The sequence below is a fragment of the Paroedura picta genome, chromosome 11, assembly GCF_049243985.1.
Source record: "Paroedura picta isolate Pp20150507F chromosome 11, Ppicta_v3.0, whole genome shotgun sequence".
In the NCBI taxonomy this organism is placed as follows: Eukaryota; Metazoa; Chordata; class Lepidosauria; order Squamata; family Gekkonidae; genus Paroedura; species Paroedura picta.
Window position 1 is genome coordinate 21,418,751 of NC_135379.1, and position 27,090 is coordinate 21,445,840.

At 44.2% G+C, this 27,090-nt stretch overlaps 2 protein-coding genes and 1 long non-coding RNA gene across 12 annotated transcripts in view; 1 reads left to right on the top strand and 2 right to left on the bottom strand.

The window, feature by feature from the left end:
- Positions 1–1,379, bottom strand: part of SGCE (sarcoglycan epsilon) — a 36,559-nt gene extending 35,180 nt beyond the window's left edge. For 3 of the 8 annotated variants that reach the window (XR_013225420.1, XM_077303664.1, XM_077303662.1), the window contains exon 1: positions 1,239–1,363. Coding sequence is in view for 7 of the 8 variants with exons in the window: in XM_077303664.1 (XP_077159779.1) it covers positions 1,239–1,332 (94 nt within the window). In the remaining variant the exon portion in view is untranslated. Of the gene's footprint in view, positions 1–1,238 lie in introns of all 8 variants that reach the window. The other 5 variants (XM_077303665.1, XM_077303663.1, XM_077303660.1 and 2 more) reach the window with 3 other exon arrangements.
- A 3,683-nt stretch (positions 1,380–5,062) lies between these two features.
- Positions 5,063–17,711, bottom strand: LOC143821008 (uncharacterized). Of its 3 annotated transcripts, XR_013225626.1 has the most exons (4): positions 17,550–17,711; positions 14,505–14,564; positions 5,949–6,069; positions 5,063–5,435 (listed from the first exon to the last, which is right to left on the bottom strand). It is a non-coding gene; the product is annotated as an uncharacterized LOC143821008 (long non-coding RNA). The 3 variants fall into 3 exon arrangements; XR_013225625.1 differs by lacking the exon at positions 14,505–14,564 and having other exon boundaries at positions 17,550–17,709; XR_013225627.1 differs by lacking the exons at positions 14,505–14,564; positions 17,550–17,711 and adding an exon at positions 9,553–9,792.
- Positions 17,685–27,090, top strand: part of PPP1R9A (protein phosphatase 1 regulatory subunit 9A) — a 135,429-nt gene continuing 126,023 nt past the window's right edge. The window contains exon 1 of the mRNA XM_077304526.1: positions 17,685–17,726. The gene's annotated coding sequence lies outside the window, so the exon portion shown is untranslated. The remainder of the gene's footprint in view (positions 17,727–27,090) is intronic.

A 27,090-nucleotide genomic window follows, 5' to 3' on the forward strand; every position in this document is an offset into this window, starting at 1 on the left:
AACTGGCTAGTGATCCCTGGCCCTCAAGACGGACATTTGGTCTCAACCAGGGCCAAGGCCTTCTCGGTCCTGGCTCCCGGAACAGCTATTGGAGGGGGGGGGGGTACGCCTTTCTGAAGAGCTGAACTATATTGTTCCCTTCACTCCCGCCCTCAGGTCCTGATCAGAAGCCACTATGATACCTTCCTGTTGCAGGCAAAGCACTCCCCTTGGCAGATTCTCAAGACCTTAGAAAATGTTACTACACACACAGACTGTTCAGCGTTCTGCTTTATAACCATGCCTAACTATACTATCTGAAGTTGCGATTAAATTCCCAAATGGGGGGAAGTGCCTTCTCGATTGCAGAAAAAAAAACACGTAACAGGAAGAAAAAGGCATTCCATTCATTCACACAAAGATTTAGATGCCTGAAGGGGACTGACTCTGCAAATGCCCAATGTGTCCATAAGGTTGTAAGCAATACTTACTGAACAAATATGCACAAGGCCCTACAGATCATCTGCAGTACAAACGTTATCTGTCCGCAGGGTCTAGTGAAAATGGTATATTCCCAGGCTACTGGGGAAGCAGAAGGCTGCTCTTCCCTTTTCTAAGGATTCCTCCAGTGCATTCTCAAATGCAGACCCTCTTGCGCCCCTGCCAGCTTGCCCCACCAGGCCTTTCGCGATGGCCATCAAGGGACGCGCCCTTCCCAGGGGCCCGAGCTTGTGTCCTCCTCACCAAAGAGCCCTGTTCATTGCTAGGCGGGGAGGCGCCACGCGTGCCCGCTAGTGGGTGGCCAGCCACGCCGCAGCCGGGCAGTCCCCGCCACAGCCAGGGAAGCCCGCACCCCCACCCCACCCCGCCCCACCCCACAGCCCGTTCCGGCGTGGGGCAGAGGCCACCCTGCTGCAGCCAGGCAGGGAAGGCGATGCCATGACGGACCGACCCTCGCGTCCTCTCTCCCGCCTTCCCGCGCCTCTGCCCAGTCGAGGAACTCCCGAGCCAACCTCCTGGCTCTCGGCCCGCGGGACGGGGCTGCGGGCAGAGGAACACAAATCTAGGGCGGCGGAGGCTGACCCCCGACCGGGACGCCGCTGAAGGAGGCGGCGGCGGCGAGGAGGGGGCTCGGCAGGCCGTAGCCCGAGGATGCGCGGCGCAAGGCAGCCGGGGGCCGCCGCCTGCCTGCCAGCCTGCCTGCCTGCCTGCTTGGCTGCCGCGCCCAGCCGGGCTGGGGGCTCCGCAGAGAGACCAACCTGTCAGCAGGAGGGTGGTGAAGGCGGCTCCGCTGCGCCCGCGCTGGGACTGGGACTGGGACTGGGACCAGGCGCCCGCTCCACAGCGCGGCATGGCTTCCCCCTGCCGCCGCCGCCGCCGCCGCCGCCGCTCCTCCCCCGCCCGCCCGCCCGCCCGACATACCAGCAGTCCCATCCCTCCCTCCCTCCCTCCTCCCGCCGGTAGAGCCCGTCTCCATGGCAGCACGAAGGGAAGGGAAGGGAAGGGCTTGGGCGGGCGCGGGGAACGGGCCTGGTCCGGCCTGGCCTGCTCGCTTTCCGGAGCGGGCGGCGAGGGTTGGCTGCTTCTCCCTCTGGCCTTTCGAGGCTGGCGAGGCAAGCATCTCCCGCAGAGGTGGCCGGGCCCCGCTCCCCGTTTGCTGCGCAGCCGAATCCCTTCCTCAGGCTCCGGGTGGGCCAAGGAAGACGGGTTGAGGATTCAGAAAACAGAAGGCCGGGGGCAGCGAAAAGACTTCCACCCCGGATGCCAGCTTGGCGCCCTGACAAGGCATCTGCTGGACCTAACAACGTCCACTAGGCCATCTCGGGCTCATTCCCTTGCTCATCTTCTAACACTGCACATGCCCTTAGATGCCAACAATGCCCTACCATTAAATATGTAGGAGAAACAGGGCAAACCCTACACCAAAGGATAAATCCAACCTCAAGAATCACAAGATCGAGAAACCTGTAGAACGCCTCAACCTTACAGGATGTAAATGGGTGACCTCAACGTAGCTGTATTATTGCAAAGGAATATGCCAGAAAGGGAAATTGCTGGATTACAACATTCAACATTATAAGCCCCAGGACTTAATAGGGATAACTGGTTTCTTATTTCATTACATATACGCATTCAGTCATTACAGTCTGTATTCTCACCAAGAAGGGCTATACATCCTCTTTATTATATTTTTTTATTTGGAATAGTGATTGTAATATAATGAATACTAGAAAATAATGTAATTTGGAATGGTAGATTGGAATGTATTTCTCTGGTCTGTGGACAGAGGAGACATAAGAGTGCACAACCAATCACCTGTCTGGGACCACAATCTCCTGGCAGTGGCAGAGCAGACTCTAGACTTCCTCACCTGATGGCAAAGCTGGCAGCCATCCAGGGAGTCAACTTATCAAAGGGCCTGGGTGGCAGCAGCAAAGGACCAGGCTTTCAGAGGCTGACAGGGCAGGGCAGGCCAGTCCCACAGCTGTCAGTGATCCAGGTCTTAGAATAAATGTTAGTCTTTTAAATGCCCCCAGGGAGGGATTGTGGCTCAGTGGTAGAACTTCTGTTTGGTATGCAGAAGGTCCCAGTTTCAGTCCCCTGCATTTCCAGTTTGAGCCTGGAAGATTGAGCCTCTCCTTAGGTCTTGAAACAAGTATTTTACTGTTTTTTTGCTTCTTGCCAGATACAGTCCACTCTCTCTTGAAAAATGGATTCATCCCAGGCAAGAGGGATGATAATCAGAGTGCTCCATCTAGTGGTTATTATTTAAGGCTTGAACTTTGTCCAGATGACTTTCTTCAGACACAAGAAGGTGAACCATTGGTCTGTGAAATCCCTTTAACACATTTTTGAAACACTATGACTATGTGAAAGGAAAAAAAAACTGTGTACTGCAACTAAAAATAGTTCTATCTACAAAGTGGAACTGCACCCAGCCATGGCAAGGATACAAAAGGAGTGTGGGCCCAGCTCTAAATAATGGCATAATTGTGCAAGAACAGCAGAGGACTTGCTATTCCAATAGTACTATCATTCTCATTTGCACAGAGTAGGCTGGAGGCAGCATGAGAAGCTCAGTCTATATGTCCCACCTCTTCCAGATTAAATGAGGGTACCTTTCCCAAAATCAAGTCCTGAAACTGGCACTGGGAAAGTCTAGGCATGATGGGTCTAGTGACTACTGGACCTCACACACTATGCTTCTATCAAGTCACAAAATATCTGGCAACAATCCTTCATCTATTGTGCTTCAGGTATCACCAGAACAATATATAGAAGTTTTCATTTATGTTGTGAACTACTTGGGAGATTACATTAATGTTATGCTTTGTAAATTGCTTCTGTTTTGTCTCTTTGTAGTGAATGTTGTTAGGTGCGAAGTCATGTCCGACCCATCGCAACCCCATGGACAATGATCCTCCAGGCCTTCCTCTACCATTCCCCGGAGTGCATTTAAGTTTGCACCTTCTGCTTCAGTGACTCCATCCAGCCACCTCATTCTCTGTCATCTTCCCCTTCTTCTTTTGCCCTCAATCGCTCCCGGCATTAGGCTCTTCTCCAGGGAGTCTCATACATACCATTTGCTAATAATGGTCTCACTACGGCCACTGTCTAGGCTTCAGAAACTTTAAAAGCATGAAAGAAGAAGACACATCTTTAGTCACAGAAAGGGAACCCACCAGCTTCCAAGGAAGCCTATTCCACTGAGGAACTGCTCCAACTGTCAGGAACTTCTTCCAGATGCTTAGCTGAAAATTCTTTTGAATTAATTTCAACCCATTGGTTCTGGTCTGATCCTCTGGAGCAACAGAAAACTACTCTGCTCCATCCTCAGTTGCCCCCAACCCCCAGTCCGGGGACCGGTCCATGAATCAGTCGGTACCAGGCCACGGCTCCTCCTCATCCTCCTCCCTGGCTGCTGCCTCAGGAGCTGCCCTGCCACTCTGCCGCCGGCTCATCTTTGGTGCGGTCGCCATGGCTGGGGCTCCCCCTTGACGTGGCACTGCGCAGATGCTGCTGGCAGCGCCCCCCCAGTGTGCGATGGGAAGTCAGGGGCGCCGGCGGGAAAGCAAGTGGAGCAGGGGCTCAGGCGGCAGCAACATCCCTTAGCAAAAGACTACCCCCCCTCCCGGGCCTCAGTAAAATTGTCAATCATTGACCGGTCCCCAGTGTTAAAAATGTTGGGGACCACTGCTCTATATGACATCATTTCAAGTGCGTTTCACCCCTTAGTTGTCTTCACTCCAGGGTAAACAGTCTAAGCTCCCTCAACCTTTCCTTAAACCACTTGGCCCCCAAATCCCTCACCATCTTTGTTGCCCTCCTCTGGACATACTCCAATTTGTCTACATCCTTCTTCAAATGTGGCATAGGCAAGGGTTTTCTTTAACAATGTTTGTTCAAGGTGAATACTATAAACAAAGGATTATAATAAAAGATTCACTGAAAAATCTAAGGAAAAATCATAGTGGAAAATGGGAGTGGTCAACTGTCCTTTCCCCAAATGATAGGGAGATACAGATGGTAGGCTAACCAAGGCATGTTTCTTGATGAAAGATTTTGCAGTATAGAAAATCACATCATGGCTTATTCATGCAGTTTGTTGGATGGCTTTGTGAAAGCCAGCAAATATAATGTAACAGAGAACAACTGGCCCTCTTTTATTACACTCAGTGCTGTGAATAAACAACTCACAAGTACAATGCAGCTTTCATAACATTCTTAGGACTCCTTTTGTGTTGTCTAGTGCCAACTGCTGACCTTCAAACCCTCCCAACAGACTGAAATAATGAATCAAAAAGGCATTTCTTTGACTGCTACTTCTGAAACTGTACTCCATAAGTAATGGGTTTTTAACTTCTTAAATCTGGGGCCATATGAAATAAAAACTGTGTGTTTTCTTGTCTTTTTTTTTAAGCCTTTGCTGACTCATTTCTATTTGACTAAAGCAGTACCACAAAAGTAAACCCTTAGCCATTTACTTACTTATAATTATACTACCAAAGAAACATCTTCCATAGTTTTATTTTAGTTATAAGAATGCCATTTTATTTATATGTGTTCACATTTATCAGCACTGTATATCTTTTTTTGTTTAAACCCTGTAAACTTTACATTTGCACAGCGCAAAAGAACTGAATTATGGCACGAAGCATTACTTGCCACAGCTTGGCATTCTTCCTTGGAAAATTTATCACATGTTCAGAGAGAGAGAGAGAGCACAGAACATAACCTAAAATGGAAGCAATGAAAAACACTTTTTTTAAAAAAATGGAAGAACAATTTCACAGGCAAGTTGCTGAAGCAGCATTTCTGCAGCCAGAACACCATGCATCCTTGTGACGCTGACAACATTAAAGTGGTCATCACTTGATCTGCCTTTAGGAGTTCCAAACATTTTTGTCATGTTGCATAAACAAGTCTTTAGTGGTGTTCTTTTTGTTGGTGAAGTGCTGTAGAGGCAATTCAAAGAGATTCTGGTAAAGACATTTGTAAAAGTAGGGAAATACTACAGCTCTGCAGATCTCAATGAATAATATTAGGACTTCCAGGAGGATACAAATTCAGGTGAACTTAATCTCTGACACTGCTAATTTTACAAATTAACTTCACCAGCTGCACAGTCAAATGATCACATGAAGCCTGCTATAAGGGCATTACCACTCAGGATCTGCATAATGCGCAGGCTCTCTGCAAGACACTCAGAAGAGCACTGCACGCTAATGCATCGTGGCCTGGGTTCTGATACAGAATTCTTTGAACTCCACCTCCTAGACATATTTAGGTCATAATTACACATAGTATGGCTAGGTCCTCTTTCTGCCAGGTAGTATCATGAAGCTGGTTAGGCTTAAACTGCACAGTCTTATCCTCTCTGATCATAACAAGATTGTCAAGTGTACTTTTTTTCTCTGGGATTTTTGGACATTTACTTGTCACACAAGAACACACCACCATTGCCTTACCTTATTTTTTCCTTGGGATGTTTGGAAGCTCGGTCTAATGCCCTTGCTTTCAAGTTGTGGGTCATCAAAACAAACAATGTTCTGTAAGTTAAGGCGATTTTAGTATGTAGGAGTTGGTATCCTGAAAGAAAAAGATATGGGGAGGAGGTTTAGAATATTTCTGTCTTTTGCTCTGTTTGTTGAGTGGGAGGTGAAAAGAGTCCCAAGGCTCAAATTCTGGAAATGAAGGTCATTTTGGTATCTTGGGACTTGCAGCTTAAGAAAAGAAAAATTAGAGGACATGGGAATATTTCTGGCTTTAGCCATACGCATTGGTGGGCAGGGAGAGAAGAAGATAGTGGCTTAAATGCTGGAAGTTAAGGTGATTTTGGTATCTTGAGGCTTGCAGCATTAGAGGAAAAATATGTTATATATGGGAATAGCCTTTGGGGGTGTCTTTGTGCACCTATAGGGGAGAAGATAAAGTTGGTTCATCAAATATAAAAAGTGAGATGATTCTGTTGTCCTACTTCAACCAAACAAATACTCCGATAATTTCAGGTCAGGGTATCTGAGAAGCCAGTATTTACTGTGGGTTCACTGTGGATTCTGACTTGCATTTGGAGATTCATATTGAATATCCAGTATATGAGAGGTGCAGGTATAGTTGTTAGTCTAAGTTCTTGGTATAAAACTGAGGAGACCAAAGTTCAAATCCCCACTTAGCCATGAAGCACCATATATCAGGGAAAGTCAACCTGTAGTCCTCCAGATGTTCATGGCAAACACTGGCAGGGGCTCATGGGAATTATAGTCCATGGACATCTGGAGGACCACAGGTTGACTACCCCTGCTCTATATGACTTTGGGCCAATCATACCCTCAGACTAAGAGGAAAAGAGAGAAGGGGAGTAGCCAAATATCCAATATAAATCCCAGAATTAAAATATTAAAAGTGAGGTACCACTAATCTTGTGATCAAAACTGCTGCCAAGTTGCAGCCAGTTTATGACAATCCCATAGGGTTTTAAGGCAAGAGACATTCAGAGGGAGTTTGCCACTGCCTGCCTCTGTCTCATGGCCTTGTACTTCTTTGTTGGTCTCCCATAGCAATGCCAACAGGCATCATTATTATTAAGTCAAAGACAGTATAATTTATCAGGACACCACGGGGGGGGGGGTGTTTGCTGGGTAAACCAGAAAGGTAGTTGATTTGAGAAGACAAGACTCCTTGGAAAAGACAATAATGCTATGAAAAGCTGAAGGCAGACAGAAAAGCGGAAGACCCAACATGAGAGGCATTGACTTAATAAAGGAAGCCCCTCAATTTGCAAGACCTGAGCAAGACAGTTCAGTAGAACATTTTGTCAGTCATTAATTCTTAGGGTCACCATAAATCTCAGAAGTGACTTGACACCACTTAATACACACAGTCAGTTTAAAGTGAAAAACAATTTGTTACTGGGTATTCTGGGTTGCACCCTGATAGCCGAGGCTAGCCCAATTTTAGCAGATCTCAGAAGCTAAACAGGGTTTTCTCTGATGAGACACCCCCAAGGAAGTCCACAATTGCTATGCAGAGGCAGAAAACAGCATACCACCTCTTGCCTTGAAAACCCAGTGGGGTATCCGTAAGTCAGCTGCAATATGACGGTGCTTTTCACCATCATTATGGATTGGGGCACTTCCGGACATACTAAATAACTCACTTTGCAACTGGATTTTACTGTGTTAAATGAGCAAATCCACATGCAAACAATCGTTGAAGGGGATTAAAACTGCATTATTTAGCACATGTGAAAGCACCTTGGTTGGAGCAGTTAATTTCTAATTCCAACAGTTTTTGATAACATCTAAAGGTGCAACTTAATTTCTTAAAGCACTAAACGCTAATATTGGTAATAGTCTTGTCTGGGTGTGAGTCTGTTTCATGGCTCATATTCTTTTCCCCCTATCTCTTACAGGCCAAATTTGCTGTGCCCCCCACCCCCCCCTTGCTTGCTTCTTTGTTTTTTTATTCCCTCCTCATCTTTTGCCTGCCAGCTTTTGTTCACAGCTGTAGCATGTTCTTTCTTATTGTCCTTAGCTGAAGCTCTGAAGCCCTCTATTGGTCAATGTTGGCAACTGAAAAAAGAAGCCCTCATTTCTGCAATCCTTGTATACATTGCTCCCTGTCAAGTCATCGCACTGGTGTCATATATTTAATACTTCCCCGGATCTATAAACTAGCAGGATGCTTTAAAAGAGCCTGCCCAGAGGAGTTTGCATTTTAATTTAGAGCAAGATAGACGGGTAATATAAAAGAAAATGGAAAAGAGAGAGAGAAAATACACTTGCTTTGTACACCCGAATCACTAAAACCAAAATGCTCTGCATTAAATGTCGGAGTGTCACTTGGCTTCTGCTTTATGCTTGGAGAGGAATATATTTGGAGGTGAACTAATGGGCCATCCTTTGTTTTGCTGTTGTTGTTTTGCAACAGCTCAGCAATCTATAACCAGTGATGTTTTCTGGTAATTATGGCTGTTAAGCCAATTAGAGGAGACTGAAAGGAAATAAATCTTGCTGGGCTGAAGACAGTTCTACTTTTCTCACTGCAACAAAATCGGTTGCCAACAGAATTGACCATTTTGCTGCTGGCAAGGGAACCGTGAAGCTCAAGAATAAGTGCTATAATAATACCTATAAAAGAAATTATTTTTAAAAACTTATTATCCCTTGCTTAGGACTGTATAGCCTAAGGCAGGGGTAGTCAACCTATGGTCCTTCAGATGTCCATGGACTACAATTCCCAGGAGCCCCTGCCAGCATTTGCTGGCAGTGTTAGCTGGCAGGGGCTCATGGGAATTATAGTCCATGAACATCTGGAGGACCACAGGTTGAGTACCCCTGGCCTAAGGGTCTGGCTCAATGTCATTTTGTTATACGTTGTAGGAAGCAGTCAATACAACTCAGTACAGTGACTAATTCATCATTTCACCACATCAGAGCTTCTCTTTTCCTTTGGTATAGTGGGCATTATGCTACCCTCTGCGATGGAGACTGACTCAACCTCCAGCAACTTACTAGGAGAAGGAGAATAAACATGATGCCAGAGTTGATGCAGAGGTTTTGGGGATGCGGCCTCGTGCAACCCTTTTCAAAGGGATTTCTATGACAATATAGTTTCCTAATAATTCCCTCAGGTGCCAAGTTGCCCTCCCTGAGGAACAAGATCAATCCCATTAAAGATCAATCCCATTTAAGTTGGGAATACAGAAGAACGTCTGTTTTCTGAAGAGGCCATTTTTGCACCCACCTAGATCCTGGACGGGGACTGCTATGACTTCACCTGTCCTGCACAATAAGACAAAACACTTATTTAGCAAAGATAGGAGTGATCATTTTCACTTCATGGTTGAAGTCCATGCTATGAGCCTATGAAGGCCAATGTCCATAAATCTTTGGAGTGCTGAGGATGTCCACTTCCTGTAGAAGGCACAGTTGTATGTTTAAGATAGAGGCGTACCTGCCCATCAGACACCAAATTACTGCAAATGACCCTGCAAAGTCTCTGAGCCTCCGTTCACCTGGTCCATTCCGGGCTTTAAAGCTTAGTCAGGCCCCAGTGGGACTATACTCATACCTCATTCTCTTAGCTGTCAGCTTGGCATTGCTGCTGAGTCCTTTAGCCTCCTATCCTTCTCTTTCAATCCGCCCCAGGCAATGACAGTTCTGAGCCCTTGTTTGTGAGTAGATTATCAGAACTGACACTGCTGATCATTTCTTAGACAGCGCATCCCAGATTCTGGATGTTGAAGGAGGGTCTCCTCTACAATTTCTTTTTGAACTGTAGGCGGAGGAGATCTTGTTCCTGCTGCCTGTTCCCGATCCAGGCACCTCTTCTGAGGTGCTTTATGTCCTTATGGGGAAAGGGTGAAATATTATTTTTACTTATAAAATTACAGTCTCCGTAAATAAGAGTCTCCGTAAATAAGAGTCTGCCTCATTCCCTGTCTTATTCTTGTCTCTAAGAACATCCTATTCACAATGAAGGCAAAGAAAGCAGCATTTTAATATATATGCTATTTGGATTCTTTGTGATTTCTGTCATCTATGTTAATTAGGATTGTCTTCATAAGCAAAGTCTTTGAAGGAAATGTCATGGTTTGCTAGAAGCAAGTCCATGATGGCATGTTCCTTTAAGATATTAACAACATAAGGATGCATTTCTGGTGCCTTAAGCTGAGGGAAAAGGTTTCACTGAGTGGGACTTGCTGTTAAATAAATATGTTTAGGACTAGGATACAAATAATAAGATAAACTTCCAATGCTAGCAGGGATATTTCAAAATGCTTTTAATCTATTTTCAGGATTTTTGCTTCTTTCCTTTAGGTACAAAGCTAGTACTCTGATAACCTTCCCCCATAGTCACCTGACCTCTCATTTCCTCTGAAAACTAATACTTCTCTTTTTGTTTGACTTCCTTTTTAAAAATCCTTATTCTGGTTTCCCATGGGTAGTTTTAATTCAATACTAACAATTTCCCCATATGCCCTCTGCACTATTTATATTCAGATTTTTGGGGGGTGGGGGATCTTCTTCATTCAGTGGTAGAGTGACAAGTTTCTGGATTTCATTGATCTGATGTTGTAATGCTTTCTATATGATTCATAGTTTTAAAAACACATCTGATCAATGTGTAAAAAAGATTGTTTAAAAAAATGGGCTATACGAAGTAATGCATTTTTGCTGGGGAGGGTAGAGGGAGCGTTTTAACAGTTTTTTCTCTGGGCTGAAACCAGGCAGGGAAGCGATAGTCAGTCCAATTGCTCTCCAGAGTCCAGGCACCTTGGCTCACCTTCATAAAATGCTAATAGGTCTGGCTAGAGACGAAAGGTGGATCAAACTCCCCCCCCACACACACACACACACGCACTCTTCCTTCGAACAGGAGACAGAAAACTAGGCAGTCTCGAGGAATAAACTAGACAGTATCCAGGAGATACCCAGGAAGTCCTTTTTTGGCCTGGCTTGACCTGGTCAGTGAGTAGAGAAAGTGAAATGATAAAAAACCCTCTTGTATCAAGGAGGAAGTCTCTTTGATGTGGAGACCACCAAGGCAGTCAGATCTCTTAGATATGAGATAGGCAGCCATTGGCCTTGAATCTTAAGTCTGGCTCTTGATTGGTCCATAATTCTCTTCTATTACTTGTTAAGAACTCAGGGACAGTGAATCCCAAGCCAGGGCTCAGGATCCCAGCCTCAGGTCCAAAGCTCAACGTCTTTTACAAGTCTCTTAAATTCCATGTACACTACAGGCATTGTTGATTGCCCATTCATGACAGTGGTATTACTAGTACTGCCATATTGAAGAGCCAAAGGCCGATATATATGCTATATTATTTAATAGAGGTTGAATTTCACAATTTGGATATTCATAATATTTACATTCAAAGGTGAGGACAACCATTGGGGAAAATTTCCATTTGAAAACGGGGCATATCTAGAAACCATTCTGGTTGGATCCTACATGACAATAAACAAACAAGAATGAAGAACTCTTTACTTCATTTATTCTGTAATAATTTTAGTAACATCTATAGTAGCCTTGGGATAGGTTTTTTCTTACTCTTATTGATTACCCTTTCACGACAGTGGGAAAGAAATGTTCCTTTTCACAGAAAAATTTAATATATATATAATAATCCCACCAATTGAACTAGCAAAGATATTCTAGATTGCACAGCAGATGCTAGACATAGAAGAAATTCTAATATTTCTTATCCACAAACAGGTTTCTATTAAAGGGAGAAAGGTGTTTTGCACCTAACTGCAAATGGGGTTTTGAACAACATATCCAATTAAAGAAATCAAATCTAAATGAAAACAATAATTCTATGGACAAAATTGTGACAGAAACCCAAATAGAAAGGTTACAGCACTTCTAAAAGAGGCTACTTTGCATGTTCCAGTCTCCACTCATCACATAGAAAGTTCTAAGATATGCCGATATGATTAACATTATAAAGACAACGCATCATTTGATAACCAGCTGCCAAAATAATACAGCTCCTGGGAGGTGCCCTACAATGCTGACATATTTATTTCCCCAGTAGCCTCCACACTGAGGCTGTAATGATTTAATTGGACTTCAGGCTTGGGTTTTAGCAATCCTCTGTGAAAGAAGTCCACATCAGAAAGAAGGTAATCAAACTCGACAGAATTAGCACGGAGTTTTGAGTTTACTGTGTATGTTCCACCCTAGCCCTTGGAATCTCCCCAGGCTGCAAGTCTCCCTCAAAATTTAAAATATCTTACTACTCCTAGCAATTGCTACATATTTATGCTAGGCAGACTGAATCTGAAGCCAGTTTGAAGGGGTAATTTGTTACTATTCCATTCTTCGGGTGCTTCTTTCATTGTCCTTCTTCATGGTCTTCATTCTGAGAACTTTGAATTTCCACAATTTTAAGCAAATACCAACTTGCTGTTGAAACTCAACTTCCTTTCTGTTGACTGACTTAAGTCCTGCAGTTACATGACCTGTGGCCAAATGCTTCTTTGAGAGATGCTTAAGTACTGATATGACAATCTCACAGTTTTACTAGTGGCATAAATTTGTATTATTAATCATTCTGCAATGTTATTCATACTGTGGTTTTATTGTACGGTTCAAGACCTCTGGTTGGGAGACCTCAAGATGGTGCCATAAGGAATGCTGGACTTCAGTTCAGCTCTTAAGCCATGCCGAGGGTCAGGGGCTTATGCACCTGGCTGGCCTGAATAGATACGCAAATCTGCTCACTGGTCGCCCCAGGAACCGGGAACGGTGACCTGAGGGTCCTACAGATCCGTAGGGAGAAGCAAGACCTCCCTGGATTAATAGCGGCTTGAGCTCAAGGTCACGATGGCGTCTTTGTCGCAAACAACTTTACAAGCTTGAAACGACCAGCCGACCTCACATTCTTCCCAGACCATCATTTACCAGATCGACAGGAGCAGAAGCTGACAGAAGCTGGAACCTACAACAGTAAGAATTGAAAGCTTTCTGGCTTTTCTCTCTCTCCTCTCACAAGCTCTTCCCTCCCCCCCTCTCAACCAATTTACAAGCGAATTCCTTCTTTCCCCGAGTGAGAGACTCCCAGCTAATTACACCCATTAACCAAACAAAGAGAGTGCTTTGAAGATTTATGGGTGAACGTTCAGTGGGAGAATTTGACTTGATACGGAGATCGACAAACTGATAATTTGGGATCGCTCGTGCTCCCGCGAGACCTCACGAGACTTTCTGTTTATAGTTTGTGACTGCCTAGAACTATGGAAGAATTAACTAAGGCACAGCTTTTCCATTTGTTATGCAAAGGAAACTCAGAGATACTGAAAGCAGTCAATAAGCTGGAAAAGGAAATTCGTGGGACTAAGGGGGAGCTTTTGGATGGAGCCCAAGATCCGGAGAGACCAGCTGATGACGCAGCTCAGCTAACAGTAAATCAAGTGAAACTTCAATGTCTGGAAGTTAATCAACTGGAGGGAGAGAGTGCCAGAGATGTAAAAACCAAAAGTATCTTTAAAGAACCTGGGAAAACAGATTCATGGAAGGAAAGTACCAAAAACCTGGAAGTCTATTCAGAGCAGGAAATGACTTGGATCAGCAAAATAAAAAGAGTCTATTCAAAAGCGACAGCAACTAGGAAGCTATCAGGAGATATTTCTGTGCGACCAGAGGAAGAGATCCAGATTGACAAAGGATTCAGAGCCCCCTCAAAGGCGATTACAAGCAAGAATCAAGCAAGAGATTTCTCTGGCCCTGACAGAAGGACAATCAGAAACACTCTACTATGGAAAAAAATACAATTTCATCTTCTGCGACCACCTGAAAGATGAGCTGAACAATGGAGTATTCTCCTGGCTTCTTGTGAGAAAAAAAAAAGCAGTAGCAACCTTTAGGACAGGTCTAATTCATGAAGGGAACTGACTTTATATCACTTAAGACAATAATAGAATATATCCTTATAATAGATTATACCTTCCTATGTATCAACAACTACTTTGTTAAGAAAGATGGTAATAACTCCTAGATCAGGATTAATATGCGATGGGAATTGAATATGTATGTTAATATGTATGCCAAAAGAGGATGACAAACCATATTTTATAGGCATTAACAAGACAACAGTAGTAATTCTTGGGTCAGGGCCAATTTATGAAGGAGACTGACCTAATATCATTTAAGATAATAACAGAATGTATTCCTATAACAGATCTCATATGTATTAACAATCACTTGGCTAAGAAAAATGGTAAAAACTTCTAGATTAGGAATAATATGTGATGAGAACTAAATATCTATGTTAAAAGAGATGGCAAACCATATCAACTGGTCGCTTTTTCTTTACAACCTTTCTGTAAATGCTTTATATAATAATAAACAATAAAATCATTATAAAAAAAAAAAAAGACCTCTGGTTGAATGAGTTTACTGTTAATAAAGAAAAGGAAAGAGGACCACCACCATTCCTGGAAGTAGTGGTTTATTCTCTCACATTTTCCAAATTAAAAATGGATGGAATAATTAAGAGGTCTTTCTCAGCTGACCTTTAAGAATGGAGGAAGATGAAGTCGGGAAGGCTCAAAAGCTCAAGGGCTCTGAGGAAACTGGAGAAAGAACAAAACAACACAGAAATTAAACATATGTGGGTGAGAAACTGACTGTTAATGATTGCTTTCCAATTTTCTCAATCACAGCCATTTTCTTTTTCATTTGAATCTTTAATTTGACTGGATATGTTTGTAAATAAGAGATAATTAGACATCTCAAGCTTTGTTAACAGCACCAGGGACTTGAAAATGCCAAAATCATCAGAAATCTCTCCCACAGCCCTGCAACAATTTCATTCTCAGTGTTATTGGCGACATTTTAGTTCCACAAAGGACTAGAAAGCGGTTTCCATGGAAACTGACGATTCAGCTACATGCATCTTTGAAACGGCAAATAAGAATATCTGTTTTTTTGCTCCTGACCAAATACTTAATGTCACACATGTTCAGAGGAAGACCCAGGAGTGTAATGCTTTAAAAGACGCTTGAAAGGATACCATACCATCTGCAATATACCTGAATTACAGGAGAAAAGTAACTGCCCTGAATGAGGTTTCTCTAGTCCTGCTTGCAAGAGCTTCCCTATTCTATTAAATCAAAAATAAGCTCTGAATTTACAAAGGACTATATTTGCAGAGTTGGTCCTCCATCGAAAGAGGAAGTGAACTGACACAATCAGAAGCCTCTTACGCACAATGGAAGATACTGGGAATTATTATATCTCGAATTGCGGGGTGCTAATCATGAAAAGTCAAGATGAAGTTGAAAGGTCCATGGACAGAGTCTGTTAGACACTATTACCATAGCAACTTCCTTAATTTCTTTGGCATTTGCTCAAGATACACATAGGTGGGAAAACTGAATCGGTGGCAATGGGAAAATATTGTATTTGAAAATGAATCAGAGAAGAGCTGATATCCCTGAGCCATTCATTATAGCCAAGCTGGTTTCTATGCTGCTTTTGTGAACTTCATTCTTTATCTCTGACAGCAGATTCGATGCAAGATGACTCCATCAGGGAGATGGTAGAGGCTGTTATTACCAAGAATGATAACATCCTTACAATTCCAACTCCCTCTCAAAGGCAATTGTCATATATTTTCCCAGCATTAACATGTCTGGCTAGTGAGCTAACTCACTAAATAAAAATGTGTAAATAATACTAATGGCCACAATTTTTAAACCAGAAACAGAAGTTACAGTATGTTTTGTTATAGCATGGAGACAAACAAGATATAATCAAAAGATGTTCAGTCCAAAATGTTGGCCTCCAAGGAACTTGAGAGAGGGACTCACAATACCAGAAAGTCTCTCCCTCCCTGTCAATCATGGCAGCCAGCCAATCAGCTTTCTCCTAGCTTTAAAGGGAAAGCAATTTTTTTTAAAGTAAAACTTCTCCATTGTTATGCCTATGCATAGATGCCAGTCCATTTTGGAAGTTTGGCACTTGAAGACGAACAGTAGTAAATTTTTTCCTGGTTTTGGGTGGGTGGATTTGAGAGGCATGTTTTGTGTGCCAACTGGTGGGTGGAAATTTTTTTTTGTTCTGCCTCTATAGACCAATGCAGAGCTACGGAGCTGGCCAGGGTGTTCCTCCACCCCCACCTTGGCAGGAAAACAGCATGCTACTCCCCTGACATAGCATGGTGGAGGACCCCTGCCCCCACTCACCCCCCTGCCACAGCTGTTGCAAAGGGTACCTGGTGCACACAGCCATTATGACGGGCAGGCCGTGTATGCCATAGGATTCTCTCCTCCATGCATACGTGGCATGGCTGCTGCCGTTCATAATGGGTCATAAAACAGTTCCGCAGGGTCTGCAAAAAGGAGCTCTTCCGCCAGGCATTTGGCTGAGACCAGGCTTAACCAACAACGTCTGAAGGGAACCTGCTACCTCCCCCCCAGAACTCCATCAATGCACTCTGGACCTGTTTGCACTGTTCATTGTTTGCACTGTTGCTCTGTTACAATTATCAGTTATTGGTATTATTGTTTGGTTATTTATATGTTATGGACTGTTTCATGTTTGGTTTATACGTTTTTATGTAAACTACCCTGAGCCTCCAGGGAGGGTGGTATATAAATATAATAAATAAATAAATAAATAAATAAATATAGTCACTACAACCCATTTCAGTCAGGATCCAGGCTGCAGCATTCTGCACCAATTGAAGTTTCTGAACATTTCTGAGGGGTCAGACCTTCAGCACACCAGTGGCACTTCCATCTTGTTGGAATTAAAATGAGCACAAGTAGATTAAGCAGTGAAATGCTTACATGTACATGTGAAGAAGAACCCAGTAAAGACAAGGTGCAGGTCAAGAGAATGTTTAAAATACTGAAGTCTGGTAACCACAATAGAAGAAGTCAGTAATCATTCTTTATAATAAAGTATGGCATTTGTTGACAAGATTCAACCTGAATTATTAAAACATGTAACATTACCCATTCAGATCTGCAATCTGACATATTACTCATCCTAAATAATTTGGCTTCTTGTGTTCTCATTTTTCATAGAGTCAGTATACACATGCAGTAAGTGTAGGAATTACACATGTTGTATGCATAGAAATTACTCTTTAAAATCTATATATTTATTCCTAGAGTTACCACGTGTGTTTGGCTGTGTGTGTGTGTAAAGTGCCATCAAACTGTACACAGCTTAGGTGTTTCCAGGCAGGTGATTTAAACAGAGGTTGTTTGCCATTTCTTTCCTCTGCAAAGTCTGTTTTGGTGGTCCCCCATCCAAGTACTAGCCCTGCTTAGCTTTCAAGATCTTATGGCATTAGGATACACTGTATAATTCCACATCTCACAGTTAGTACTTTACAGAGGTGAGATCATACCACAGCAATGAAAAGACGTTCTCATCTCGAACGGTTTATTACATCTTTGCACAGTTCATCAGACCTCTTTGGAACCGCAGACGTATGAGGTCTAGAGAAATTTTGGGTCATTGAAGGAAAGGTCTGAGTGGTAAGACCTCAGCACTACAGTGAGATGGGTGAGGTTTCTTCTCTATCCTGAAGCGGCTAAGTTTACCTGCAAGCTTTCAGGAACTCAAGGTGGGTAACCTTTTCATTCCTCCCATGGGTCGATTTAGATATCTGAACTTGAATCTCTTCTTTCACAGAAGCAAAAAAAGAACCTTGTGTCAGAAAGTTCCAGGGCAGTTAGCAGAGCAGTTGGCCAGAGAGAAGGCAAGAGAATGCAGCACTGGTGAGTCTGAACAAACTGATAGACCAAATGTGCTAAATCTGTAGGCAGGAAAGACAGCAGGGATTGGCATGGCTTAGCATGGGTTGAGAAGGTAGGGTTGCTAGCTCCAGGAGATACCTGGAGATTTGAGGAGTGGAGGCTGAGGAAGGTGGGTTTGGGGAGGAGAGGGACTTTCCAAGTGGCCATTTACTCCAGTTGATCTGATCTCTGTTTCCTGGAGTTGAGTAGTTATCCCAAAGAGATCTCCAGCCTCTCCTGGAGGCTGGCAATCCTATTAGAAGGGCATAACTAAATTTAGGATTGCTCTATAACAGCACAGTCCAGCATGTATATGACAATACACGGCAGGCATTCCTCTTTCTGTGCTACAGAACTTAAAATACAGAAAGAGGGGGGGGCACAGTCTTCTGTGGTTTACTGCACAATATGGGTTTACTCTCAAGCAGCTAGCACATGATTTTTGCTTGACATTTGCTGTATATTACTTCATCTGCCTTCCCAGTCTCCTTTACTTGGATCTAAATTGCTCTTAAAAGCTAGGCATTATAAAAGTGCATGATCTCTTTCAATTTTTATAGAGGCTTAGCAGTTACTGTCTTCAACTATCTAACTTAAGCATAGTTCCAAAGCTGTCAAGTGAAGCATTTCTAAAGGACCCAAAACATACATGTGTGGCACATCCTGGAAGCACTTACTTACAGGGTGTCTGTTGGGTGAGGAAAGGGAAGGCAAATGTAAGCCGCTCGGGTAGAGAAAATCGGCATATAAGAACCTTTCTTCTTCTTCTTCTTCTTCTTCTTCTTCTTCTTCTTCTTCTTCTTCTTCTTCTTCTTCTATTTGGGGAGTGGGGAATCAGATGTGCTATTGCAGCAAATCCAATATCTGCAGTACATGTTGATTCCACCCAGTCAGTCCATAGAAGGGAGAAGGGATATGGAGTTGAATATCTGCATAGCTTGCTTCTTACAATGAACATAGAAAGTGGTTCTAGCAGAAAAGGTTTTGCTTTTGTTTGCTTGTTTGTTTGTTTAATGCTTGTATTTATTCTCCACCTTCTCTTCAAACACTCAGGGTGGATTACAGTAAAGGAAAAATTACATAAAGTACATAAATAGAAATTTCAATAAATTCAATTTTAAAGCATCCAAACAAAATTCAAAACTACACTTGCCCAATTAGCCCATTCCCTCTGTTATATGGGGGGGGGGGGAGGCTCATATGAATCTTTTCGTTGGAATCTAATCTGGCAGATTCTGACAGGAAATCCTGTGAATTTCAAATATTATTTCAGGCCTCAACCATAAACTAGATGGAACAGCTCTATTCTGGAAGCCCTGCAGAACTGTTTTAGGTCCCACAGGGCTCTGATCTCATTTGGTAGTGCGTTCCACTAGGGTTGAAAAATCTAGGTTTGTGAAGGTCAGGTCTGTTTAGATTTACTAGAGTGGAAGGGCTTCCTTCAGTAGGGTATGACTTTCTCACCTCCCCACACCTGCTGCATCCCCAAATGCCTCACTTTCTAGATTGGGCTGCAGGAGGAGGGAAAGAGAAAAATCTAATAAACAAGCAAACAAATAAATAAAATGTAATTGTGGACAGGAATCCTTCCACCTTTGGTTCCCTGTTGATATGATTAAACTTCTCAGCAAACTGAACTGCAAAACAAAATTCATTTTTGTGGTTCAGGAACCATAACCTGTGATGGGTCCATGGTCACAGACTTCCACAAACTTTTAAGGCAATTCATGAGGTTTGTGCAAGACTCTTAGCTAGAGCAGAAAGCCACAAAGGCAGCCGTGTGGCTGAGAGCACTCCCACTGCCACTCCCACAGTCCCTGCACAAGAAAACCAGGAAATGGGGAGCAGCCTGTCCAAGGTCAGATGTTTCTTCGACAGGGAAAGCCCTTATTCATCGCCTGGTGATCAGGGAGAGCCAAGCACCTCCCCACATCACATGAGGATGCCCTTTGGACCTCCCATTGGGAACTCATCCAGGAGACCAGTGGAGGAGGAGGCTGGTGGCAGAGAAGGGGCAGCCTGCTGAGGTGGTCAGTGGAGGTGACAGCTATGGTGAGCCACACAGCAGCAGGAGGACCACAGTCATAGGCTGCAGTAACACTACAGTGGCTGGGTCTCCTTCTGGAGCTCAAAGCAGGGGAGGTGGCATTGGTAGGCAAGGAGGCCACTATAGCTAAGGTTTGGGCTTCTTCCAGCAGCAGCAGCAGCAGCAGCAAAGCCAACCTGCTCAGGAAGTAGCTCCTGACTGGCCCCATACAAGGGAAGAGAATCCAAGGACTACTTTAATTGGCATGATATAACCCTGACAAGTTTAATGGCTATTTATAGTTGGAATAATTTTTAGAACCACCACCTAGATACCTTGGCTTCCATGACGTTTACAATTAACATGCAAAATACTGTCTCCTGTTAAAGAAAATTTCAGGTTTCTGCTGTCACCTGGAAATGTCTAAGATGATTTATGTAAAGTGTATTGTCATTAACTAAATAGCACTAAAGTACAGTTGGTTTTCTTTGGAAAGAAGAACTGTTTTTCTGGCAGGGCAAGTCTCCTTAAGCAACTGTGTGACAAGTAGAAACTTTCCCCCTTTGTGAAGGTTTTAAAGGTGATATATTTCAAAGACATTAAAGGCATAATTTCAGTAATGTGATATTTGTACTAGCCAAAATTGTTCCTCCTTAGGGCTGACAAACTCCAGGTTAATTACAACTGATCTCCAGACCACAGAGATCAGTTCCCCTGGAGATAATGTCTACTTTAGAGTAGAAAATGTCTACTCTTTCTCTCTTGATAAGCTGGGAGAGTTATCACTCTTGGGAAGGATGGGTACCCATCATTTCTTAATGACTGATCCATTACAGATTAATCCTGCACTGTGGACATAGACAAATGCCAAAGTGAAAGCAGTTCCGTTTTTACTGTGATTTTCACCTTTATTTCTTCATCACCTTTTAATCACCTGAGTACTTTTAAAGTACTCAGAATTCCTTTATGTGCTTGAGATAGACATCTGTTCCCAAATGGGAGTCTACAGGGTCCTTATCAGAATTATTATAATAAGCACTCCATTTATCAGCCTCAGAAAAGCTGTTAAGAAAAATATGTAGATGAATGTCTGCAGATTCTGCATAGGTAGAAGATTGGGTTGCTTGGCACAGCCTAGCAACCAGCAGGAGGCTGGAGTGAGTGGCAGTGATTACGGGCCTTCTGGAAGTGAAATCATGCCTCTGTAGGAATCTCCAGACACTCTGTAGTGAAACTGTAGTGAAACTACAGAGTTTCCAACGATTCCTAGAGCTGATGTCACTTCTGGGTTTCCCCTAGAAATGCCATTCACTTGGTGGCCATTTTTAAAAGAATTCTTCAGCTTCTGCCTGAGTAGTGCGGGAAATGGGACCTAGGGATGGGGGATCCCTTGCCCTTACTTGGGGCCTGGGAACCCTTGTAGATTAATTTCCACAGTGGTCAAATGATTGTACACATTTCAATAATGACCTATAAACATGAGTGCCAAGGCAGGTTGATTATAAGGCATTCCAGATATTCTGTATGGCAAAACAGTTTGGTTGTATGAAAAGTCTTCTTAAACTTTTAAGCATACTCATCAAGGGAATGCAGATTCAATAACCATGGCTATCAAAACCCTCAGAACAAGCATATATATATATATATATATATATATATATATATATATATATATATATATATATATATATATATATATATATATATATATATATATATATATATATATATATATATATATATATATATATATATATTACATATTATTATATATTATTATTATTATGTTTTAATATATAACCAACAGTCTTTCTTTATTAGCATGATGAAAGGGATAAGAGAATTAATAAAACCATATCAGACATGTACAAGTGTATAACCAACACTGTTAAGAGTGCAGGTGTTGTGTAAAATTATTTTCACTATTAATTGTCCTTGCCCGCAGAACAGATGAGAATTAGCCACCTTTCCATTCTGTTCACTGAACAGTTCTGTGTAATTCTAAAACTTGCAGACTCTTAGACCAATGGTATGGGTTTTGTTCCAAGGTATCTATTATCAGTTTTGCACACGTGTCTAACACTGTACTGACCCACCCTGAAATCCATATGTGCTCAAAAGTTTTGGAAAGGAGTCTTCTGTAGTGTGACAGTAAATGAACTTCAGCTGATAGGCTGCTCTGCTTACTTCTTAAATTTCTTACTTGACTGAAAGAGAGCCTGGCAGCCATGATGGTAGCAGCATGGAAGGGTTATTGAGAAAAAAAACAGCAGATTTTTAACGGGAAAAGGAAACACAAGAGATACAACTTCCCTCCTGCATTGTTCAGACCTCTCCAGGGGCATGTAGCTGAGACCTGACAGCTCTGCAGATGTGTCTAGAGCACAGTGAAAAATGATCATAATTAAAAACAGAAGGCAGAGTACAGGGTCAGTGGCACTGCTAAAGCATTAGTAGTCAAAAAGGGAAGGCATTTACTTACAGTTTAGGGTGGTATAAACAGAAAACCCTTAGAAGTGTGTGCTAAAATGGCTTTTAGCTGTTTGAATTTCAATAACATCCTTTTACATTTCTGGAAAACATTTATAAGCCACCATGAATTAACATAACCTGTATCTTCTGCTAATATGTGGAAGGTTCTGGTTATGTATTTATTTGTTTGTTATTAATATTATAACAGTTATAACCCACCATTCCCCAAGGCTCAATGGCTTACATTGATAAGTAAAACATCAAATGGCAACAAATCCCCAATCCCCTACATCTAAGAAAGCTTATTAAAATCTAATAAAATGCTATTAAATCCTTTCCAACCTATACTCCAGTTTAATGGTGACCAAAATCACAGTACTTCCTAAAAGCTTCCAAGGAAAATGCTACTCCTATCTCTTTGGGGAGCCTATTCCATAAAGTGGGAGTAACTGCCAAGAAGGCACAGGCCCTTGTTAATGCCAAGCAGGCCCCTTGTTAGTGAGGGAACACCCAGAAGATTGCAATTCAAATAGCTATCACATGGATATGAGAGAGACAATCCTTTGGAGATGTAGGTCCCAGGCCATTATAGCCGGTAACGGTCAAAAGCAGCAACATATGAAACTATTTCAGATTTTAAAGGGGACGATCTGCAATCATCTGAAGGACAATTTGTTGATACTGGGAAGTCCAATAGGTCCTGCCAGTCCAACCTAGTTTCCTTCTCTGACCAAGTGATGGATTATTAAATAACTAGTAAAAAAAGCCCATTTGTAAAAATGGGCTGTGAAAGGGGAGTATGGGGAAGGGAGACAGGCGGGCACAGGAAGCCAACCATCTCGATCAATGATAGGCACCCTGGCGGGAGTGGTCTGGGCGGGCCTGGGAAGGAAGGGGAGGCAAAAGGCGGCAGCGACTGACCTTGCAGGGACCCTGGGTTCTGAGGCCGGCGCGGCAGGCGGTCAAGTCGCGAGTGCAGGCGGGCAAGTCTCGGCGTCGGATGTGTTCCGGTGTCCATGGCAGGCTTGGGGGAGGCAGTAGCGAGGCTGAGGGGTGGTGGGCAGCGAGGCGACGGGGAGGGCGGCGCGGCAGCGGGATGGCGCGCGTGCGTGTTAGAGGGGTGGGGCAGGGCTGCGTTGGGGAAGGGAACCAGGCATGCGCCGGAGTCCGCGCATGCCTGGTTCAGTCTAGTGCTGTGGCGGCGGCCATGAAGGACGCGCGGCCTAGCCACAGCGCTATCGGCAAGGCAGAAAAGGGCGTTGGAGGCGCAGGAGGAAGGTAATGACGGGCGGAGCGAGTGTTTTTCGGCCGGGGAAAGGGACGGGCGGGGTGGAGGTGGGAAAGGCGGGGATGGCTTACCGTTGAGAGGGCTGTAGCGACGGCGGGAAGCTCCTTCGCGGCGGGCAGCTCCTTGGGTGTGTTGTTCGCGGCGGGCGGGTCCTTTGGCGGGCAGGTCTTTCGCGGCGGGCGGCTCCGGCGGCTCCTTTGCGGCGGGCAGGGTGTCTTGTTCGCGGCGGGCGGGTCGTTCGGCGGGCAGCTCCTTCGGAGGCTCCTTCTCGGCGGGCGGCTCCTTTGCGGCGGGCAGGTTCTTCGGCGGCCGGATCCCTGGCGCGGTCTTTTTGCCGGCGGCCATCTTCTTCCATCTTAGAGGCTCTTAGATGTCCCGGCGGCCGCGCGACGCCGGGGACTCCGTAGGCGGCGGCCTGACGCGGCGGGAGGCGCTTTGCGCCTCCCGCCGCGTCAGGCCGCCGGGCAGGGAGCACCCGCCAGCCGCGCTACGCGCGGCTGGCGGGTGCTCTCTTACCGGCGGCCTGACGCCTCGGGAGGCGCTTCGCGCCTCCCGAGGCGTCAGGCCGGCGGCCAAGGAGCAACTGCGAGCCGCGCTACGCGCGGCTCGCAGTTGCTCCGGCAAGGAATCGGAGGGACCAATCGGCAGGCGCTTCGCGCCTGCCGATTGGTCCCTCCGATAGTCTGTCATGAGGAAGGGGCCAATTGGCACCCTTCCTCATCCCGGACACAGCCCGCCTTCCAAGGGCTTACTGTTTTATTTAGTCCGTGGCGCCCGCGGCGCCACGGGCGGTTTACAGATGGAAACCCAGTGGATGCTGTCTACCTGGACTTTTGACAAGGCTCCCCATGATGTTCTGATGGGTAAACTAGAGGGAACTGGCTTAAAACCGCACCCCATGGGTGGTTGTCAATAACAGAAGATGAAGACAAAGAAGAAGAAGAAGAAGAGTTGGTTCTTATGTACCGCTTTTCTCTACATGGAGGAGTCTCAAAGCGGCTTACATTCACCTTCCCTTTCCTCTCCCCACAACAGACACCCTGTGAGGTAGGTGAGGCTGAGAGAGCCCTGATATTCCTGCTCGGTCAGAACAGCTTTATCAGTCCTGTGATGAGCCCTGGAAAAGTGGCCAAGCGAGAACAAGATGCAATTCAATAAGGAATAATGTAGATTTCTATATCTGGGTCACAAAAATGAGAAACATGCATACTGTATGGGAGATACACTTCTGGGTAGCAGTGTGTGTGAACGTGATCTTGGGGGACTTGAGGGCTATAAGCTAAATATGAGCAGAGAGCGTGATGTGGCAGCAAAGAAGGCAAGTGCAGACTTGGGCTGAATCAAGAGAGGCATCACATCAAAAATCACAAGATGTCATAGAATCATAGAGTTGGAAGGGGCCATACAGGCCATCTAGTCCAATCCCCTGCTCAACGCAGGATCAGCCCTAAGCATAGTCCTGCTGTATAGTACATTGGTCAGACCACGTCTTGAGTACTGTCTAGTTGTGGAAGTTTCACTTCAAAAATGATGCAGACAAAACTGAGAGGCTGCAAAGGAGAACAATGAGGATAGACTGGGTCCTGGGGACCAAGCCATACAAGGAAACGCTGAGGGACTTGGGTATGTTCAACCTGAAAAAGCGGAGGTTGAGAGGGGACATGATTGCTGTCTTTGGAAAATGTTATCAGCTAGATATCAGGGGAAATAAATTAACAGTTAGAGTAGTTCAGCAGTGTAATTGACTGCCTAAGGAGGTGGTGAGCTCCCCTTCACTGACAGTCTTCATGAGCAGCTGGACAGATACTTATCCTGAATGCTTTAAGCCAGGGGTAGTCAACCTGTGGTCCTCCAGATGTTCATGGACTACAATTCCCATGAGCCCCTGCCAGCGTTTGCTGCCAGGGGCTCATGGGAATTGGAGTCCATGAACAACTGGAGGACCACAGGTTGACTACCCCTGCTTTAAGCTGATCCTGCACTGAGCAGGGGGTTGGACTAGATGGCCTGTGTGGCTCCTTCCAGCTCTATGATTCTATGATTCGATTTGCAGATTGGCAAGGTATATTCCTGGCAGCCAGCCCAGAACAACAATTGGGTTACTGCATTCTGAACCAGCTGCTGCAATTAAGTACTTGTGTAGCTTCTTGTTTAGAACATAAGTCCAGCTGTTAATATTTCTAAGCACAAAGTTTCTTGGTATAGGCAAATATCATGATCATATATGGAGCGCATATGTGCTGGAGGATGGCAGAGCCAGTTGTGTATTTGTAGCAAAATCTGTACTTGTAGCTGCTTTTCATACTTTCCATGCATCTTCCTACACAACCATCATTCTCCGTTAGTGCTATTATTATAACATAGTGGGAGCAGAGAGAGAGAGAGAGAGAGAGAGAGAGAGAGAGAGAAAGAAAGAAAGAAAGAAAGAAAGAAAGAAAGATCAGCAGTAGCCTTTGCCATGTAATAAGATGTCTGATGATAGAAACCAATGAATAAGCTGTAGGAAGTCAATTTCAAGTTACTTTTCCACCTTGTCAGAGTTCATACCCAGGAAATATTATAAAGCGTTTTCCCCTCTTGTCTGCATTTTTATGTACATTATTTTATCTTTCCCTCCAGCTCTCTCCTGTCCAATAATCATTGCAATAGTAGAAGCTTCTTTTTATTTTGTGGTGAGATTTTAGCACAATAGTAGAGTACTTGCTTTCTTCGAGCAAAGTTCAGCTCCTGGTATCCTGGTGCAAAGGTGAGAGAGCTAGGAAGATATTAACATGAGACCCTGCAGAGATGGGGCCAGGCTCAATAGATGGCACTTGAGTGGATGATGTGGCTCTATGATAATTCCTTTCCCATTCTCTCTTCTAGAGGTAGGATTTTCTCTCTGTTTTCCTTGTGCTTTCTGTCTGAGCCACCCTAGTAAAGTATTTTCTTCTTTCATGAATAACTCTGGCTGTTGCACCCTATCACAGGGTAATATTTCTGAGGTAAATCAATATAGCTAACACTCCACTATACTTTCTTTGAGTACTCTTTAGTTCTTTTGGTTTCTACCCAGACCCCCTCTCTTGATACACCAGTACTCATATTTAGTTTTTAACTGATTCTTAAGGTCAGTTAAAGGCAGTCTCTAACCACACCAGAACAGGGATCTCTCCACTCTTCAGGACAATCACCCTGCTTAGAAAATCCCTTTCCTTGGTCTGGAGACTCTATCTAACTACCCTTGCCAACTTTCTCTATCTAACTCATCCTTGCCAACTTTCCCCAGTTATCCTGTGTTAAACTGCTCTCATTCAGGTCTGAACTGCAAAACTGTCTGTACTTGACTCTTCTCAGCTAGGGCTGAAATCACACAATTCATCTTAGCTTCCAGTTCTGAAGTTTTTGTGAGGAATTAACCCTCCACAGCCTTTACCTGCTTGTACAGCACTTTTAGAGCCTCTTGTGGCGCAGAGTGGTAAGGCAGCAGTCATGCAGTCTGAAAGCTTTGCCCATGAGGCTGGGAGTTCGATCCCAGCAGCCGGCTCAGGGTTGACTCAGCCTTCCATCCTTCCGAGGTC